The sequence below is a fragment of the Nicotiana attenuata genome, unplaced genomic scaffold (genome assembly GCF_001879085.1).
Source record: "Nicotiana attenuata strain UT unplaced genomic scaffold, NIATTr2, whole genome shotgun sequence".
Lineage (NCBI taxonomy): Eukaryota > Viridiplantae > Streptophyta > Magnoliopsida > Solanales > Solanaceae > Nicotiana > Nicotiana attenuata.
In genome coordinates, this window is record NW_017673938.1 from 51,802 (window position 1) to 73,495 (window position 21,694).

Genomic DNA, 21,694 nt, shown 5'->3' on the forward strand with positions numbered 1-21,694 from the left:
AGAGGGGGGGGGGTACTTATTTTGTATCAGATATAACAGTTCCTTCATGTGGTTAACCATTATAGCGAACTTCTAAAATTGCATTAGCAATAGATGCTCGTGCTTGAGTTACAAAAGAAATTTGATTCCTTGCTGCTAACGTCAATTTGGGTCATAGTATATCTGGAAGTCCTGCAGATCTCTAGACTGATGTAGTATGTTATGCTCTTATCACTTTGTACGTGGAATGAATAGTGTCACTGGTCTATACATTCCTGAAAGATATTGAACTATGAGAATTGTCTAACCATAGCAAAAGGAGAATTTTCTTCACTTATTTCCTTTATGGAGATATAATTAAAATGAGTTGAACTAGAATTCTGAACGTGACCAGATGTTTGGATTTTTAGTTCTTTTAATTGGCTTTGAATTTGTTGTATAAAGTACTCGCAACACGTGCACAGTAAAATTTTATTGGTCCTCGAGATTCCTTTACTCTAGCATTTGAGGTAAATGGGGGGAAAAGTCAGTTAAAATACTCCTCCTTGGTTCTTTATCACCAAAATCTTCCATGCTGATCCTTGAAGGATTGCATACTATCATTTTTTGTGCCACTTCAGCATGGTCGGGTAGCTGGAGCTCATCCACTTTATTGTTATTTGATTCTTCAGAGCCAGAGATGAGGAAGCTGGAGAAATTCCAGTGGCATTTGTCGTCAAGAGAGATGGGTGTGCACTTTCCCAAACAGATGTTATCGACTTTGTTTGTAAGCAGGTATCAGCTTCTCCGTATGTATTTTTGTGTTATTCCCTTCATCTGGCAGCAAGTCATTTCTCTCCCTGCTGTATGATATGGCTGTTTTTATGATCAAGAATACATGTATATGATGCACCGTGAATTCTAGGTATGTAGGCGCCTCCATTTCTAACATAACTTCTTATCTTTATATTAGGTTGCACCATACAAGAAGATTAGAAGGGTTTACTTCAAAGCTTCAATACCTAGGTCTGCAGCTGGAAAGATTCTTAGAAAGGAGTTAAGGAACTTATTAACTTCCAAATTGTAGGGCCTCTTTATCAACTGTCCAGCTCTACAGTTGCCTAACAAAGTTCGCCCACGGGTGAAATCCAGAAGAAAACAATAATAGATGAGGATATTTTTTGTGTTTTCTTGTAGATGCAAGTAGATATTGGGGAAACAACAATTGCCATTCATGTATTATGTACAAATCTTGATCAATCTTTTGATTTCAGCAGTTCTAGTTGCCACTTATAGCTGTCAAAATGTATCAAATAATCCCTTCTTCCAGTATATTGATATCCTGATTTTTGTCTGAAATGGAGCAAATAATTTCTTTACCTCTCAAGTGAAATTACAATTCTTGTCATCTGTTCTGGACTGCGACATATGCAGAAATTGGAATTGTTGTGAGGTAATAATGTTTTGACTCCTTAGTTGGAAAAGTGACATTTTAAACAAAACATTGAGGGTATATATCACTTTCTCCTAATTGGGTTTAGATGTCACTTTTGCCCACATATTGTGCTAGTCTGAAGTTTGGTTCCAAGATTAGAACAAGAGCACCACAATAACAAAGCAAAAATAGAAGTCTGGCTGCCCACATATTTGGTAAGACTTTACAAGAACAACAAACCCAGCGAAATCCCACTAGTGGGGTCTGGGTAGGATAGTGTAGGGGTAGGGGTCTGGGTAGGATAGTGTATAAGCAGACCTTGCTCCTACCTTATGAAGGTGGAGAGGGTGTTTTCGAAAGACCATGGGCTCAAGAACAGTGAAAATGAAGCAATTGACAAACAATAGCAACAACAAGGTAATAAGGCGATGGAAGAAAATGATACAATAAGTAACAAAGATCCAGGGATACAAAACTACAAGAATAGTGCCAATCCTACTGATAATAATGACACACTGTGTAAAAAGAAGGGATTAGGAATAGGAAAATACAAGACTACTACTAATACTACTGGTAAGACAAGGCGGAACTCTAGACTGTCTATCAACCCACCACCCTAAGAGTTGATCCCTGATGCAACCCCATCACCACTGGAAAATAATCCGAGTCTCCTCCCAAAGTTCTCACCCCGAGTCTTAGCTTCATCGTACATGTCCATAATCACCCTAATCTACGCTACCGGAACGCCACCTACCTCCAAACAAGAACTCTGGCCCTAAACATGAAAACACATAACCAAAAGCTGCTAATACAACTAAATTCTATCGGATGACTCAAACACCTTTATTGCGTATAATGGAACCAATCTGGTTAGATCCTTTCTTGAACTATGCATATATCGGGAGCTTAGTGCATCTTAATGTCCTTTTATTGAGTTATAAAGGATCATGGGGCAACACTCCTTGCTACAAATAGTTTTTCCTTGTTCAAATTTTCATCCATAACACCATTGTTGTAGTTGTTAACACCGTAGTTATCCTGAGGAACTTAGTCAAATGGGGGAAAAAAGAATAAGAAAAATCAATTTAGACGAGAATAAAATGTGTCAGTTCTATTTTTTATGATTTATTCTTATTTTAGCTTCAATCTTTTGGGAAAATTATTCATACGAGAAGGTGAAAAGTTCAAAGATAAGTTGGTCAAATATTTTATGAATTCCAAAGGGGAATGAAAAGAGTAAAACTGATGATGAAGGAACAAGTTAAATGAAGACTAGACAAATATTGTTAACTGGAAATTGCAAAGAAACAAAAATATTAGATATCGAGTTTCGACAAAGAAAAAAGCATGGAATTGCTATTTCCCTTTATATAAATATATTACATTTTCTCTTCTTCCGTTTAATATTTTTCCCCAATAATTTCACTAGAGACAAAAAGGCAACGAACAAAACTGTTTCTAGTTTGGTAAGAGGCAAAAAAGAGTCACTCTTGTATGTGTGATGGAGGGAATAAGAATCATCTTCTTATTAAGTAACTTCCTTTCACGTCCACACAAATTTCTCACCAAATCAGTTCAAAAAATGGTTCCAACTACATTCTCTACTTCCCAAGAATCACCATGGCAACAGCTTCAGCTGTTCCAAAGACTTTACCTTCATTTCTTCCCAATCTCCCTTACCCAAGAACAGGAACTCTCTCTCAAATAAAGTTGCAATCCTTACAAACCCCACATAGAGTCCTTTCTCAGCAGCCCCATTTGAGCTCTAATGGAGTCAAAATCATCCCTACCAAGAGAAATGAAATGGGTGTTAAGAGAACCAACTCTAGTAGAAGATTTCTAGTCAGGTCCATGGGATCCGACAGTAGTACTACCTCCACAGGATTATCAAACAAGGCAAAAAATTGAGACTTTTTCTCTTGTCATATAATGTAATTTTGATTGGATAGCTTGAGTTCTGATGTTTTTTGGGTGTTTGTATTGCTGTAGGTGGTTGAAGTATTGCATTTAGTAGTTTCACTTGGAATCATACTGGCTATGGATAAGTTGTTAAAGAAAGCATTTGTGGCTGCTGCTATTAAGTTCCCAAGTGCTTTATTTGGAATGTTTTGCACATTTACTGTTTTAATGGCTCTTGACTCTATTGTTCCTAAGGCTGCAGCAGGATTGATGAACTTTTTTGAGCCTGCACTTCTGTTTATTCAGCGATGGCTTCCTTTGTTTTATGTACCTTCTTTGGTTGTTCTCCCTCTTGCTGTCAAGGATATTCCTGCTGCTTCTGGGGCCAAGATATGTTTCATTCTAGGTACAATATCTTTATTCATTGAATGAAGGCAATGTTTGTAAGATAAACTAACTTGGTTTGGTATCTATTTAGCTTCTAGAGGCTCTTGGTTGGTTAATAATTATATCATTTAAGCTGGCGTGGATAAGAAAATGCTTTAATTGTTGGATTTTTCATTTGTTACTGCTGATATTTGATTTACCAGAATAATAAGTAGGTTTAGTAGAAGGAGGAGTCTTTGTTTAAATTTGAATTTAATAGGATAAGTTAGTTGAGATAGTTTAGGTTTTTGAATTTGAATATTTATTCTCCTGATTTTGTGCAGATTCTATTTTTAAATTGGCTATTTAAAGCCCTCTCGGTTAATAAAATTATTGAGAGACATTTTTCAATCAATACTTTAAATCCTTTTGCTGCCCCATTATTTAAAAAACCAACATTAATTTACTCATAGCTGAAGATCTTCCTATTAAAATTCAACTCCAGGGCACCTGTTTAGAGTTGAACATGTTTCTACTAAATTGATAAGTTATTCTTAGTAAAGAATATATAGTGATAAAAAGAATGCAGCTTCTTTCTTGTTCTTCTCTCCCTCTGCTAACTAATTTTGGAATTCTGCAGTTGGAGGCTGGTTGGCTTCACTTTGTGTTGCGGGTTTCACAGCTATAGCTGTCAGGAAAATTGTAAAGACCGAGATGATACCAGCTGAGCCAATGTCAAAGCCATCTCCCTTTTCTTCTTTGGAGGTGTGGACTTGGAGTGGGATCTTTTTGGCATCATTCGTTGGTGCACTTTTCTATCCAACAGCTCTAGGAACAAGTGCTAGAACGTGCCTACCCTTTCTACTTTCATCTACTGTATTAGGCTACTTAGTTGGGTCAGGGTATGGTTCAGCATGAATAAATACAATTTTCAGTTTATTTTATGTGGTGTGTACATTCATAAGGTTTATATCCGCAGGCTTCCATCGGCTGTAAAGAAGGTTTTTCATCCAATTATCTGCTGTGCAGTCTCAGCAGATCTTGCAGCAATTGCTTTTGGATATCTTTCTCGGTCTGGACTTGATCCAGTTCTTGGTGAAGATCTTACTTCTATGTCATAATTTTTCTCATTTTCTGATGCTTACATTTGTATCTGATGAGTTAACTACGTACTAACTATTATATCAACTTAGATTAGCATTTTGACTTAGTAGGAATGACCATAACAGTTCTGTGATTGGAGTTTCATCATTGGCCTTAGGCTTTTGATCAGGCAGAAACTTATGAGGTTGCAAGATATTGGACTTTGTAAACAACATTATTTGCTCCATTCAGCTAATCAAAGTTGTACTTTGCCTTGCTAATTTATTCAGGGGATTACCTTACAAAGGCCGCATCTAATCCTGGAGCTGGTGACATTCTCATGGGATTTTTGGGATCAGTCATCATATCCTTTGCCTTCTCAATGTTCAAGCAGAGAAAGGTAATTAAAAATGAACTGCAACTAAGGCTGCTAACAGAAAGGAAATTTAAAGTAACCGAGGAATTTTATTGTTTACTGGAGAGGGAGGGTGTATATTGCACAAGAATGGAACAAAACAAAAAGAAAAATTAGCAAATTACTAATGATATGAAAGATAAAAGAAGGAAATTCCAAAACCAGACAGTTGACATATTTTGGAGTTGTTTTGCTTGTCCTGCACTTTTCTTACAAAACTAACCTTTTCCTTTTACCCCTCACCTTGCTGACTTGTTGCAGCCAGTGTATGTATGACGGGTGGTCCTTCAGAGGATTCACGCTCTCACCTGTCCCTGTCTTTGCTTGTGCAGTTATGCTAATTAACTATTTTCTACTCCCAGCTTGTTAAACGGCATGCTGCTGAGATTTTCAGCTCTGTCATTATAGCAACGCTATTTTCGCTATATTCTACCGCTCTCATTGGACGGCTGATTGGGTTGGAGCCAAATTTAACTGTATCAATCTTACCACGATGCATAACTGTCGCACTAGCTCTCAGCATTGTTTCTTTCTTTGAAGGTCAGGAACATTTTGTCTTTTCTATGAAAACTTGACTAATCATGGATTATCTGGAAATAAAGAGTGAAAAAGATGCTGAAATGTTCTTACGTGTGTAATATTCAGGTGTGAATACATCTCTCACAGCAGCTGTTGTTGTACTAACTGGTTTGGTGGGAGCAAATTTTGTTCAGGCAGTGCTGGATAAACTTGGCTTCAATGATCCGATTGCTCGAGGAATTGCAACTGCGTCAAGGTAGGAACCATTTTTATGTTTGAGAAAAAACATGCATTAAAAATTAGAAGAAGATCCATGCCAGATAATATTGCTCTAAAATGACTATTTTCTCCTGCTTTTAAGTGCTCATGGGCTCGGAACAGCAGCTTTGTCAGCAAAGGAACCTGAAGCGCTTCCATTCTGTGCTATTGCATATGCCCTCACTGGTATATTTGGTTCCCTTGTGTGCTCCATTCCAGCAGTAAGACAGAGCCTACTGGCAATCGTCGGCTGAGCTGGCAGTCCTCACATCCATCTTTCTCAATACCATTTCGATCATTCTGTTGGAAGGTGCCAGCAAAATCAACCGAGTTGATGTTCAGAAGGCAATCAATGACGTGCTGTTTCTTGACAGAGAAGATGCATGATGGTGTTTATAAAGTTAAGTTTTCACTGTTTCTGGATCAACTCAATGATTGGGAACTCTCCTGTCTATCTAGTTTTGGGTTTACATAGGATCTGTATAGAGGTTAATATCCATCCCACCTTTGTATTTTTTCGTTGTATGGGTTTCTCTTGTAAATGGACATGAATTGCTGCTTCTATCATGAAAGTAAGCACATCTAAAACTCATATGTATTTGTGATATTACGCTTGCGTAATTGTATTCTGGAATGAAGTGGGATTGTTGTAAATTTCACGGGATAATGCATTGTTCGTCTGGACTAACGGTAATCTGGAAAAGAAATAGGAGCTTCCCAGCAATGGTTAACAAACCCTCTAGAAGTCTGATGCTCTCTTCGTTCAGAAAACAGATGTTAAAGGTGCAAACTCTAGAAACCTCCTCCCCCCTCCCCCAGCTTCCCCTTTGAGTTTTTCTTCTTATTAGGGATACACATCATTAACTTAACCGAAATGTATTCCTGGACAAATCCTGCTCCCTGCACCAAATGGAATTAATTGGTAATGATTTCCATTGAAATCCACAGAACAGTTTTCAAATCTCTCTGGCACAAAATTTTCAGGATCGTCCCAACGTTCAGGATCTCTCGCAATGGCCCAACCATTAACTATGACTTTGGCTTTAAAAGAAATAGTGTATCCATCAATTTCTGTTTCTCCCTACATTCCCTAAGTCCTAAAAGAGGAGATGCAAGGTATAACCGTAGTGTTTCGTTAATCACTAACTTTGGATGCTGCAACTCGTCGAGATCATTGTCATCCAAATCTTTCTTTCCTCTACAAACCCATCGCACTTCTGTCTGCGCTTTGGCCATGACATTTGGGTTCTTCATCAGTTCATACAATGCCCATTGAATTGTTGTTGATGAAGTTTCAGTTCCCGCGAAGAACGTCCCCTACATCATTGAAGTTTAACTATTAATTTGCCAAATGATTGGACTTAACTCAAACCGGCACTTTGGATATGTATTAAGTTAAGAAATCATGTATATGATAAATGGCCAAAAGTGTATGATTTTGAGTGTATTTTCATCTCATTTGTCGTGTGAAATGCGAGATATAACATGAGATTTGAAGTGAATTATACTCATTACATATTTCTTATTTGTAGGCATGAGCTTGAATGATAATGGAGCAAAAGATATCAAGTTATTGCAAAAAGGAGAAAAATTGAAGATTGGGAGCTCGTCTATTTTCGTGCGTGGCACCAAAACGGACGCGAAAAAGGAGAAAAGTGAAGTCACAAAACAGCGAAGCGAAGCAAAGGCACGGATCACTTCGCGAAATGGAAGAATTTCAAAAGCTGAATTCGCGTCAAAGTTCGCGCCCTGCGCGAAGTCAGACGCGGAATCTAGTTCTCCCAGCCGAACTTGGATTGGAAAATTTCTCCCCTTAGCAACCCTAACTGATATAAATACATCAAAGAATGACTTTTTAAGGGTTACATAACATCTTTGAAGGCAAGAACAAGCAAGGAGCAAGACGGATGATTCGGAACGAGTTTTTATCTTTTATTCTTCCCTTTTTCTATTATTGGTGATGAATTCTTATATTGTAGTTGTGGCAACAATTATGAGTAGCTAAACTCCTAATCTAGGGTTTTGATGGAACCTATTGGAGGATGAATTTCTTGTTACGTTAATATAGATTTGCTATAGTATTCTCTCTATTTGTTTAACTATATGCGTATTGCTGTTGATTGAAGGGCCCTCAATTAACTGTTCCTATTTAGTATGTATTACTTGGGGGAGAGTGCATATTTAGGTAGTTGTTGAATAACATCACTCCTAACGTATATGAGGGATCAATACGAAGGGTTTAAAGGTGGGACTAGGGATAACGAAACCTTGGTGCGATCTAAGTGAGCTGTACTTAAGGCTAGCTAGCGTAATTCAGGAGAATATGTCTAGTATATTGTTGTAATTACTCGGGAGAGAGTTACGACGGTCAGAGTGCTCATGGCCGATAGAGAAGACTTAGGAAAATTTATAGGAAACGTAGCGGAAAGGATTACGACAATAGGGGAAATCAGAACCTTAGATCATTCCAATTCTTGTGTGCAACCTGTTCGTGATTAGTTCTTAATTATTGCATTTTCATTACATAATATTTAGTTAATAAATATCCGATCTATTACTTAAATATTTCTGAAGATTGAATACGTGAATTTGTGTGAGTTTAATAGCTGTGATTGATAGGTCAATTCCCTGTGGGATTCGACTGCGGACTTGTTACCTGGAATATATTTGCAGCGACTGCTTAGTCCTTTTTATAAGGCGAGTTGGGCGTGATCAAATTTTGGCGTTGTTGTCGAGGAATTAACGGTGTTATTAATTGCAGCTAAAAGAAGTGCTAAAATTCTTAGTGTAGTTAATTTTCTTCAATTTAAACTGAGTACAATGAAATTTTAACGTTTATAGTCTTGGGTGTTACAGATGCATGCCTAGAAACTCCTTAAGAACTGGTGAGTTGTTCGAAGCAATATCAGATCCTGAGAAAGTTTTCAAAGCATTGAATCGTGCAAACAAGAAGGGCAAACAGCAACAGAACTCAACAGAACAAAATCGAACCAGACATAGAAGACGATAATCTAAACAACAGAAACAACTTGAATGACCCGAACAATCAGGGTGTAGTGCCTCTTGTGCCAGAAGAAGCATTGTATGATTGGGCGCAACCCACCGCTGACAACTTAGCAATCATAATTGCAGTCCCTCAGATACAAGCAGAATCATTCCAAATCACAAATAACATGCTACATTTGTTGCAGAACAAGGGACTGTTCTCAGGGTCATACGTTGAAGATCCTCAACAACATCTGAAGAATTTTCTGTCGATATGTGCTGTGCAAAGGCAACATAATGTGACACCGAAAACAATACGGCTGTTGTTGTCTCCATTCTCAGTGACAGGAGCGGATCAGACTTGGCTTAATTCACTCCCCATAAACTCCATTATTACTTGGGAGGAATTAGTCAAGCAATTTGTGAACAAATTCTACCCACCCAATAAGACTATTGATGAGATATTGAGTTTCAGACAGAAACCAACAGAGACATTACAAGAAACGTGGGAGAGGTTCAAGGGTCTACTGGTTAAATGTCCACATCATGGCATTCTAGAGCAGATGTTGGGGCAGAGGTTTTACATGGGATTGGCAGATAGCTTGAAGGCCAATGTTGATGCTTCAGCAGGTGGAGCATTTTTTTAGCAAAACATTTAGATAAAGCAAGATCCTACTTGACAAGGTGGCCCAAAACTCAGGATGGATGAGAAGAGACTCTCCAATCACTCATGTGGTTCACTTAGTGGATTTAGACCCAACTAACTCCATAGCTGAAAATATGGCCACTCTAGTGACACAAATGAGTATCCTCACCAAAAAGGTTGATGAATCAGGCCAGAAGCAGCAGGTACACATAGTTGATGCAACTAATGGGGGCTTATGTACATCATGCATTAATCAACCATATGTTTGCTCGTGGAGTGTGGAACGTGATAACCAGCAATATCAGGAAAATATGAACTATGTGGCTAATTGTGGGGGACAGAGGCAAGGTGGTATGGGGTCAGCAGAATCAACAATATAGGCCAGCTGAACAGCAGTACAACAACATCAACAATCTTGGGGCTATGAAACCACAGGGTCAAGTGGTGCCTTACCAAAGCAACAGGGTTACAACCAGCAAAATCAGCAGGAGGCTTATCAACAACCTCAATAACAACAGATTGTGAGACACGATGATGGGTTTGCTGAACTAAGGGGATGATGCAACAATTGATTGGGTCCACTGGAAAAATAAATGAAAGAGTAGACTCATATGAATCAGCGATAACGAATATTGAAATTCAATTAGGACAGATTTCGATGGCTTTAAATAATCGTCCCCAAGGAACATTACCTACAGACACACAAATCAATCCAAAAGAGCAGGACCCGAAACAGCTTATGGCAGTGAGTCTACCAAATGGTAGAGACCTAGATTTGGAGCAAGAAATTGCTCGTGAAAGCCGACCTACTGATACACTAGTGCCAGTACCCATTGAGATAGATGATTCAGCAGGGTTAACGGAGGTGACGGTACAACATGCAGAAGAGAATGCCAGCAAAGAAAAAGAGGTTGTGAAAGAGACTGAGGTAGCACATGAAATGATAGTAGAAGCAGTGCGTGAACAAGAAAAAAATCAAATCACAGGGAAGAAGCGACCTCCAACACCATTCCCACAGAGATTGGCCAAGTATCAGAAAGAAGAGAAATACAAGAAATTCTTGGAGATGTTGAAGCAAATTCAGGTAAGCATTCCACTGATTGACGCTTTAAAGGAGATGCCTAGTTATGCAAAAATTATGGATGACTTGATGTCCCACAAGTTCGACTTTCAAGACTTGGCCACGGTTACACTAACTCAGACTTGCAGTGTTGTTGTGACGAGACCCATAGCTGAGAAGTTGTCTGACCTAGGGAGTTTCACAGTCCTATGCACAATAGGCAATTATGCATTTGCTAAGGCACTGTGTGATCTGGGGGCAAGCATAAACCTTATGCCCCTGGCTATCTACAAAAGGTTAGGAATTGGAAGAGCTAGACCCACGTCCATGTTATTACAGCTGGCTGACCGGACAGTGAAGAGGCCCTCTGGTATTCTTGATGATGTATTAGTATAGGTTGGGAAGTTTGTGTTCCCAGCAGATTTTGTCATTCTTGACTGTCGGGTTGACAAGGAAATTCCCATAATTTTGGGAAGACTATTCTTGGCCAATGGGAGAGCTCTAATTGACTGTGAAACTGGAGAGCTCAAAATGAGATTAAATGATGAAGAGATAACATTCAACGTGTAGAAATCTATGCGGCGACCAAGTGAATTTGCTAACTGCTCTCTAATAGATGCCGTAGATGTAATTTTTGAGGAGGAAGATGAGATGTTGAACACTAAAGACCCTCTAGCAGCCTGTCTCAAGAACTTAGATGAAGCCAATGGAGAAGACTTGGCAGAGTGGGTACTTGCTCTTGAAGGCCAAGGTTGTTGGAGAAGGGAGCTCGAACTTGAGCCTTTGCACTTAAAGGAAAGGAAAACTCCTCCAGCTAAGCCATCGATAGAAGAGCCACCAAAGTTGGAACTGAAGCCACTACCATCTCATCTCAGGTATGCCTTCTTAGGACCTAGCTCAACTTTACCTGTTATTATCTCATCTAGTTTGTTAGGTGTGCAGGCAGAACAACTTTTGCAGGTACTGACGGAGTGCAAGAGTGCAATTGGTTGGACTATTGTAGACATTAAGGGTATCAGCTCGGCCTTCTGTATGCATAAGATTTTACTGGAAGATGGGCACAAACCTTCCAGAGAAGATCAAAGAAGGCTGAACCCCAACATGAAAGAAGTGGTGAAGAAAGAAGTGATTAAGTGGTTAGATGCGGGAATCATATTCCCCATCTCTGACAGTAACCGGGTCAGTCCAGTTTAGTGTGTGCCAAAGAAATGAGGTATGACAGTAGTGAAAATGAGAAGAACGAATTGATCTCTACACGAACACTCACAGGTTGGCGAATCTGTATGGATTACAAGAAGTTGAACTTGGCTACCCCGAAAGACCATTTCCCACGGAAAGACCATTTCTCACCGCCATTCATTGATCAGATGCTAGATAGATTGGCAAGGACGTCACACTTCTGCTTTCTAGATGGGTACTTGGGGTATAATCATATCTCTATTGCCCCGGAGGACAAAGAGAAAACATCGTTCACCTGCCCTTATGGAATCTATGCTTTTCGGAGAATGTTGTTTGGCATATGCAATGCACCTGCCACATTCCAAAGGTGCATGGCCATCTTTACGGATATGGTAGAGGAAATAATGGAGGTTTTCATGGATGACTTCTCAGTGGTGGGGAACTCTTTTGATGATTGCCTTATAAACTTGAGAAGAGTATTGAAGAGGTGTATCGAGACAAATCTGGTACTCAACTGGGAAAAGTGTCATTTCATGGTACAAGAAGGTATAGTCTTGGGGCACCTAGTGTCGAGTAAAGGCATTGAGGCAGATCGTGCAAAGGTTGAAGTGATTGAAAAGCTTCCACCACCCACTTCCATCAAAGCAACCAGAAGTTCCCTTGGGCACGCCGGTTTCTATAGGTGATTTATAAAAGATTTTTCCAAAATTGCTAACCCCTTGTGTAAGATGCTTGAAAAAGATCACCCTTTTATGTTTTCTGATGACTGCAGGGTAGCGTTTGAGGAATTGAAGAAGAGATTGGTAACAACACCTATCACAGTTGCCCCTAACTGGGAGCAACCATTTGAGCTGATGTGTGATGCGAGTGACTATGCTGTGGGAGCAGTTCTTGGGCAGCAAAAAGATAAAATGATGCATCCAATATACTACGCAGGTAGAACGCTGAGTGGAGCCCAGCTAAACTATACTGTGACCGAGAAGGAGATGCTGGCAGTGGTGTTCGCATTTGACAAATTCAGGTCATGCCTAATAGGCTCAAAGGTAATTGTTTATACTGACCATACTGCTCTCAGGTACTTAATCGAGTAGAAGGCGCCTGATTCAATGGGTGCTACTGCTGCAAGAATTTGATTTGGAAATCCGTGACCAAAAGGGAATGAAGAACCAAGTAGCTGATCACTTGTCTAGGCTGGAAGGAGCTGAGACGAAGGTTGAGGTAGAAGAGATTCTGGAAACTTTCCCAGATGAATAACTATTAGCCACAAGTCTTGAGGAAACGTCATGGTATGCATATATAGCAAACTACCTGGCGAGCAATATTGTTCCTTATGACCTTTCCTCTATCCAAAAGAAAAAGTTCTTTTGTGATTGTCGCATGTATTATTGGGATGAGCCTTATCTGTTCAGGACTTGTATTGATAACATGATCCGGAGATGTATCCCCGAGATAGACCAGTCTTCTATTCTGCAGGCATGTCATGCATCACCATATGGTGGGCATTTCTAGGGAGTTAGGATAGCTGCGAAAGTCTTGGAGTCGGGCTTCTACTGGCCAACATTGTTCAAAGATGCACATTTATAGATAAAGGGTTGTGATAAATGCCGACGAACCGGGAATATTTCCCGCCGACATGAGATGCCTATGAACCCAATTCAGGAGGTAGAAGTGTTTAATGTATGGGGAATCACTTTCATGGGGCCTTTCGTCATCTCATATGGCAATAAGTACATACTCGTCGCTGTGGACTACGCGTCTAAATGGGTGGAGGCTATAGCGCTCCCTACAAATGATGAAAATGGGGTAATTGGATTTTTGAGAAAGAACATATTCTCCTGATTTGACACTCCAAGGGCAATAATCAGTGACGGAGGCACTCACTTTTGCAATCGAGCCTTTGCGAAGTTGTTAGAGAAGAATGATGTACGCCACAAGGTTGCCACCCCATATCATCCACAAACGAGTGGGCAAGTGGAAGTTTTGAACAGAGAGATAAAGAGTGTTTTGACTAAGAGTGTGAACGCTACTAGAACGGATTGGGCGAAAAAGTTAGATGATGCACTATGGGCTTATCGAACCGCTTTCAAAACTCCGATCGGCATGTCACTATACAAGTTGGTGTTTGGGAAGGCGTGTCACTTACCGGTGGAGTTGGAGCATAGAGCTTTGTGGGCGTTGAGGCAGTTGAATCTCGATATTAAAGCTGCGGGAACAAGTAGAGTCACGGAGTTGCATGAGCTTGATGAGTTTCGATACCACGCTTTTGAGAACACAAGATTATACAAGGAGAGGATGAAGATGATACGTGATAAAAATATTATTGAGCGGAGTTTTAAACCCGGAGATATGGTATTGCTATACAATTTAAGACTGAGGTTATTTCCGGGCAAATTAAAGTCACGATGGTCAGGACCATTTTATGTGGTAGAGATTTACCCCACTGGTGCCGTAGAGATTGCTACAGAAAACGACTCTCGCACGTTTAGAGTCAATGGGCACATGTTAAAACATTATGTGGGCATAGATGATGCGAAAGTGGTGTCAGTGATTCATTTGCTCGAGCCACCAATGTTGAGCGAGCCTTAAGTGCGATGACCTACATCGTGCCGCGATGTTAAACCAGGCGCTTCATGGGAGGCAGCACATTGTAATGTTGTATAAATTAAAAAAAATTAAAAAAAATAAAAAAACAAAAAGAAAGAAAAAGAAAAGAAAAAAAAGGGAATTGTGGAAATATTGACGTGTTTATAAATGTTGTAGGAATGATATTGTGCAAATTGGAATGACTCCGGGTGAAGAAATCATGAAAAAAGGCCAAAAGTGGCTAAATTTGAACAGCTCAAAAATTGGCCAGCACTGGGCTCATCTAAATCCGCGTCTAGCGCGAAGGCAGACGCGGCCCAGGCCAGCCACACATGAAAAAAATGGTAAAGTGGGGGCATGGCGCGCCCCACTTCGCGAATCTTTAATTTTTTTTTATGTTTTTATTTTGTTTATTTTCGTTTTTTCGGCTAGGCTACTCAATAGGTAAGTTTTAATTTTTTTTAAACAAAAAATAAGCCATCCTAAACACCACGGTTCCCACTCCCTCTGTATTCAAACAATTCCTTTGCCCTATTCTTTCTTCCAGCCACAATCCCCACCCCTCGTTCTGTTTTTTCCCCCTCAACGATCAGGTAAGTCGTTTGTTTAATTTTTTTGTTTTGTTTCTTTGACTGTTTTGTTTTTGTTTTGTTTTCTTCATCGGAAATCCTATTTCGTTCTCCTGTTCCCCCCTACCTCTACTTTTTTCCTTCTTTTCTGATTACGACTCAACTGTTGCGTCAGTTTGGTTGTTTATTTTTCTTGTTTGCGGTTTCTTGTTATGGTTTATTTTAGGTAGAGTAATGGAAGTTTGAATTTCGGAGCATTGTTTTCTCTAGATTTTGTTGGTTATTGTTCATAGTGAGGTGTAAACCATAATTACCACAACCTCACTCAAATTGGGAGGACAAAACACATATTACTTGCATTGAAACATGATGGTAAAAGTTATGCATAGGTGTTTGAAAAATTGCTCGAATGAGAATTTTGATAGGTTTTGCAAAGTCTGAGTACCAAGACTCATTGTTTTTGTAATATGAACATCTCTTGATGCTAAGTAACCTCATATCAATGTAATTAAGGGTAGTAGACACTTGTTCCCTGGTTAATACTTATGCTTTCGAGCTAAGTGTGGGGTGTGATGCATACCGCTACGATTTAATGTTACACATTATGCTAATATGTGCATTGTATCTTTTGTAGGTGATATGGCTATATCAGAAACACCTACTAGAAGACATAGAGCCGGGGGATGCGGAACTGTCTGCTTTGAGTGCTACTGAGGAGCCGACGGAGGTTCGAGAGGTGGCAGTTGGGAATGCTGCTCCGACTAGGGAGGGTGAGATGATAGCAGCCGTCGACACAGCTGGTGTCGCATTGGAGGATCCTTCAGCATTAAGGACCGAGGTTTGCTACCGGTTCCCCTTGGAGCTTGAGATATGATGAGGGAGTTTCTGACACCAGCTCTACTATTGATTATTTCTCTTTTGCTTCTGTGATATTGTGCAACTGGGGACAGTGCACTCTCTTAAGTGTAGGGTGGGGGTGTCAGAATTTGATTTTTTGTTGCATGTGTTTAATTGCTAGTAATACATTTTGTCATGATCACACTCAAGGCCATTGTAATTGTATAATTGTAGTCAACTTTTTATAGGCGTAATCCCGGGTTTTCTTTAAACCACGGTTCTTTCCCGATGATGCCATTTTCTTGAACCGGGTAGTCTTAGGTAGTTTTTTTTCTTTCTCAAACTTTTTAAAAGAAATTGTGGACTTTGCCCGATGATGGATTGCCCAGACAAGTTTTCTTGAGGGTTTAAAGTCTAAAGAAAAATACAAAAAGTTTTTTCCAATTGATAATAGAATAGGAAGAACTTAAGTATCTATATTTTTTTGACATGTTTTATGTTGGGGCTTAGAGCTGGAGTATTTGTGCTGAGTACTTTCTGCTTGAGTCCTGTGACTATATGCCTTGAGAATATATGTGACATTACTCTAACTCTTGGGCTCATCTTTTGACTCTTGTTATGTACTTCCTGTATGGATTAGTTTTATTATGACTGTGCTTAGCTGCTTTAACTTGAGAGCCGGGTCTGAGCCGTCTTAAGTCGGTCATGTGCATTGTGCGAGGTGAGAAGTTTGAGTTGTATTCTGTGCCATCCTGAACTAGTTTAGAACTTGCCCCGTGTATGAGTCGAAACGAAATTATTAAGTATCATTCGACTAGGAGATGATATAGGCATTTCTTTGATTGACCATTGAGCCTTTTTGTTTTGTCCACCAGTGGTAATATTATGCATAGTCAACCCTTTTGAGCCTGTAGACCTTTTCCTTGGCACCCACACTACAAGCTAAATTTCCTTTGTTCTTAATCAAATCTTGTTCACCCTTTACCTCCAAAAGCACTTAAGTCGCTATAAGAGTAAAGAGAGAGACCGGATAACTTTTGGGTGGAATCATAGGAAGGCCGAGAAGGTACGTTGTGTTTAAATGAATTACTAGCTGGAAACACCAAAAATTAAGGGGAGTGAAAAAAAAGAGATAGATTTGTAAGCACACCTCCCATGTATTGATCCAGGCTAGTAAGCATCTACGTGATGATATGCTTAAAGAAGAAGGGCCTAATCATGTATTGGTTCGTGGCATGATATTGACTTGGTCGTGAAGAGAAGGTGTTTAAAAGTGAAGTGTAGTGTATTAAAGTACTTAGGAGGGATGTCACTATAGTTCCAAATATATCCTACCCCTCCCTTAGCCTACATTACAACCTATAAAGTCCTACTTGATCCGAGTTTGTGCGAAATTTAATTTAGTCAAGTCTAACACTATGGGCAAGCCTATGGTATGAACTTGGGTGGCATATGAGTTTTTTTTTTGCGAGTGTGAGCGAATTCTGTCGATTGGAGAGTCCTTAAAATATACTTAAATTTTCTTTGGGTGTGTGGACTACTTTCTCTCTTTGGTTTGTTGGTGAGGGCACATGACTTGCATAAGATTGGTAAAGGCCTTGGTTTTTGAGTTAGCGCAAGAAGAGAGACTTAGTTTGGGATGTATTGGAGTCAGATTTTGAGGCTAGGTGTTAAATAGGGTCACACAATTATTTTAATTAGTCTTGGCATGACGTAAAGCTTGAAGAAAAGTATGAAGAGTGTTTATGCTAGGTTCTAAGCGTTGATATAAATCATTTTTATTGATGTGATGCTTGAGTATATTTTGAAATGTATTTCTTGCCTAAGCACTTAATTTTATTTGCTCGAGGACGAGCAAAAGTCTAAGTGTGGGGTGGTAATAAATGGCCAAAAGTGTATGATTTTGAGTGTATTTTCATCTCATTTGTCGTGTGAAATGCGAGAGATTACATGAGATTTGAAGTGAATTATACTCATTACATATTTCTTATTTGTAGGCATGAGCTTGAATGATAATGGAGCAAAAGATATGAAGTTATTGCAAAAAGGAGAAAAATTGAAGATTGGGAGCTCGTCTATTTTCGTGTGTGGCACAAAAACGGACGCGAAAAAGGAGAATAGTGAAGTCACAAAACACTGAAGTGAAGCAAAGGCACGGATCGCTAAGCGTAATTGAAGAATTTCAAAATTTGAATTCGCGTCAAAGTTCGCGCCTGCGCGAAGTCAGACGCGGAATCTAGTTCTCCCAGCCAAACTTGGATTGGAAAATTTCTCCCCTTAGCAACCCTAAGTGATATAAATACATCAAAGAATGACTTTTTAAGGGTTACATAACATCTTTGAAGGCAAGAACAAGCAAGGAGCAAGACGGAAGATCCATAAACGAGTTTTTATATTTTATTCTTCCCTTTTTCTATTATTGGTGATAAATTCTTATATTGTAATTGTGGCAACAATTATGAGTAGCTAAAATCCTAATCTAGGGTTTTGATGGAACCTATTGGAGGATGAATTTCTTGTTACGTTAATATAGATTACCCATAGTATTCTCTCTATTTGTTCAAATATATGCTTATTGTTGTTGATTGAAGGGCCCTCAATTAATTGTTCCTATTTAGTATGTATTACTTGGGAAATAGTGCATATTTTGGTAGTTGTTTAATAATATCACTCCTAACGTATATGAGGGATCAATACGAAGGGTTTAAAGGTGGGATTAGGGATAACGAAATCTTGGTGTGATCTAAGTGAGCTGTACTTAAGGCTAGCTAGCGTAATTCGGGAGAATATGTCTAGTATATTGTTGTAATTACTCGGGAGACAGTTATGACAGTCAGAGTTCTCATGGTCAATAGAGAAGACTTAGGCAAATTTATAGGAAACGTAGCAGAAAGGATTCCGATAATAGGGGAAATCAGAACCTTAGATCATTCCAATTCTTGTCTACAACTCGTTCGTAGTTAGTTCTTAATTATTGTATTTTCATTACGTAATATTTAGTTAATAAACATCCAATCTATTACTTAAATATTTCTGAAGATTGAATACGTGAGTTTGTGTGAGTTCAATAGATGTTATTGATAGGTCAATTCCCTGTGGGATTCACTCCGGACTTGTTAACTGAAGTATATTACAACGACCGCTTAATCCTTTTTATAAGGCAAAATTGGGCGTGATTAGTATACATCCTATTTTATGTAATATTATGCCATATATGGAGATTAAGAAACAAAAGAAAGACTTTGACACACGAGATGGATATATCTAAAGTACCAACAAATTATCCTCACTACCAAAAGAAAAGGAAACATACTCTTTGGTTTCACAAGAGAGAAAGGGAGAGAGAGAAGCCATGCTTATGAGATGGAACAAAACTTAAAAGAATGATTGCTTCAATGTTGTCATTTGTCATTGGACACTGAAGTTTATCACTCTCCATAACTCTGAGTAAAACATCAATCAGATCTTCACCCCCAAACTCACAGTTGCCCTTTTTCCCATTTACTTGATTCTCCTTATGTTTATTAATAATTTTCTCCAATATTACATCAATCTATTTATGCATATTCATCAATCTGTTTCTAATTCCAAAGATTTTGTGAAGTAATATCCAAGAAGAAAAGTAATCAGGCATATCAAACCCGACTTACAAGGGTAGTACTTCCCGCATAATCATTAGAAAATCATCTCGATCTTCCCATAGCTGATCTACAAATCACAGCGCTGGTAAGTTGAAGAGCCTTTTCAGTTATGTTAAGCATAGAATTTGGCGTGGAACGAATTGATGTAACAAGATTATGAACCTCAGCTTGTCGAATTAAACTAAATGACTTAACCATCTTTGGACCGAGGAGCTCTAAAATGCATATTTTACGCATATGTTTCCAGTAATCCCCATATTTTGCAAATACAATGTCCTTTTGATTATAAAAACTACATCATATGGCATAAGCTTTGGCCTTGATACAAAGGAAAGGCCATGCACTTGTAGAACTTGTTTTGCCAAGTGAGACAATGATACTACAACTGCATGAACTTCCCCTAGGTGCAAGTACATGAGGAGACCGCATTTTCTGGTTAAATTTCTAAGAGCATGACGCTCCAATTAAGTGATGAATGCTTCCAATAAGGGGCGATTTCCATGGACCTGGTGGCAATCTAATTTGGTTACCGGTAGTTATCCGTTTTTTCCATTTCCTACTGAAAATAAAGAGGAGGAAAAGAAAAGCAAGAATGAAATTAAGTTGAAATGAATCTCCATATTATCACAGAAAGGAAGAGAAGGAAAGTTTTATTGGTTTTTCTTAGTTATATAGCAACTGATTTATAACGTCTTAATTTCATTTGATGAAAATGTTGCTTTAAATATAAACAGACAAATAACGAAAAGAGATGGTAGTTGGTAATCCCACATTATGCAACAAAGAGATATTTATAAATTAACCGTCATTATTATCCATATCTTTTATCAATATATTTTGGCAATTGAAATAAACAAATGAGGATATTATCGCTTGAATTTGGTGTCATAATCACAAAACAGTTACCTAGATAAATGAATTTGAGAATATTCTTGTTTTCGTGTGTACCTATTGATGTATATTGAAATTACTGTGTTGAAGTTCCAAATTGCTCTTTATATCAGCCTAGAATGATGAAGTTTCCAAAATCTAACCTTGTCTCACATTTTAAATATCAGATAACCAGTGGCAATTCAAATCTCACTGCAAAATGCACCCAAAAAATATTTGCTCTCAGTTTAGGGTTCATCTCCTTCACCAGCGGCACTTCACAATCTACAGCAAACCTGTATTGGGCATTGTAAATCCTACCACTTTAGGGATCTGCATCGGTAAAATCTTTTGCTAATCTCTGCTATTCTGGACTTTTAACTATTGCAAATATGCTTTTTCAGACTTTAGTGCATTCTTGCTCTTTCTTTTGTCTATCGTTGGTGTTTGCTTAGGCTCTAAGGGAATTTCGGGATGATTAGGAATTTTGTGAAATTGCTTCTACTATACATGGGGTTTTAACGAAAAATTTGAGTTATGGCTATCATTATGACTATCGCAGTGTTAAACAAGCTTTCTAAATTTTTTTTCCAGTTAGCTTTGACTTTTTAAATATTGTTCGTTTTGATGCTTTCATGTTTGTTTGCTTATTAAGGGTAGTATATTGGGGTCTAATTGAACAATATTTTGACAAATATTGATGGCTAGTTGATCCTTTTCAATTAAAATTTACGTTTTGTCTAGTGGTAAGAGCACATTCATGTTAGTGTGAGTAGGCGCGCGTCACGGTTCAAACGACTGGACAATATTTATGTGGAGAAGGATTTAGGGATCACCCATTATCCATCAATTTCCAGGATCATTTCAACTTTCAGAATCTCTTCCAATGGCCCAACTATTAACTATCATCATTTTGGTCTTAAGAGGAATAATGTATCCGTCAATTTTTATTTCTTCCATGCATTCTCCAGGGGCTAAAAGAGGATCTGGAGGGTGTAATTGTAGCATTTCTTTTTTCTAACTTTAGATACTTCATCTCTTCAAGAACATTATCATCATAATTCATAAACCTTCTTTCCTTTAAAGGTCTTCCTCTTGTACTGTAGCCATGGCATTTGGGCTTTTCATACACTCCGACATTGCCCATTGAATTATTATAGATGAAGTTTTGGTTTCCCCAAAGATTATGTTCTACATCATTGAATTATGACTAATATAATTTCGCCAAATTAAGGGGCGCTCAAACTAGTATTTGGTGTATAAAGGAGCTTGAGAATAGTAGCAAAAGACTGAAAGTAGTTATGTTGATTAACCTTACAGTGATGCATGCGGTAAGTTAACATAACTTAAACACTGTAATGAAACGACATAAAATTTACTTCCCCCCCCCC

At 38.6% G+C, this 21,694-nt stretch overlaps 2 protein-coding genes and 1 pseudogene across 2 annotated transcripts in view; 2 read left to right on the forward strand and 1 right to left on the reverse strand.

Moving 5' to 3' along the window:
- Positions 1-1,317, forward strand: part of LOC109217669 (4-coumarate--CoA ligase-like 6) — a 4,388-nt gene extending 3,071 nt beyond the window's left edge. Inside the window, exons 5-6 of the mRNA XM_019381931.1 lie at positions 651-753; positions 932-1,317. Coding sequence (XP_019237476.1) covers positions 651-753; positions 932-1,045 — 217 coding nt within the window. The 3' untranslated portion in view covers positions 1,046-1,317. The remainder of the gene's footprint in view (positions 1-650; positions 754-931) is intronic.
- A 1,642-nt stretch (positions 1,318-2,959) lies between these two features.
- On the forward strand, positions 2,960-6,592 carry LOC109217668 (plastidal glycolate/glycerate translocator 1, chloroplastic). The gene is made up of 8 exons (XM_019381930.1): positions 2,960-3,289; positions 3,383-3,698; positions 4,299-4,560; positions 4,638-4,753; positions 5,032-5,141; positions 5,519-5,696; positions 5,802-5,931; positions 6,037-6,592. The coding sequence occupies exons 1-8, from the start codon at positions 3,014-3,016 to the stop codon at positions 6,185-6,187; spliced, it is 1,539 nt and encodes a 512-aa protein (XP_019237475.1). The 5' UTR covers positions 2,960-3,013; the 3' UTR covers positions 6,188-6,592.
- Positions 6,590-21,694, reverse strand: part of LOC109217666 — a 30,639-nt pseudogene continuing 15,534 nt past the window's right edge.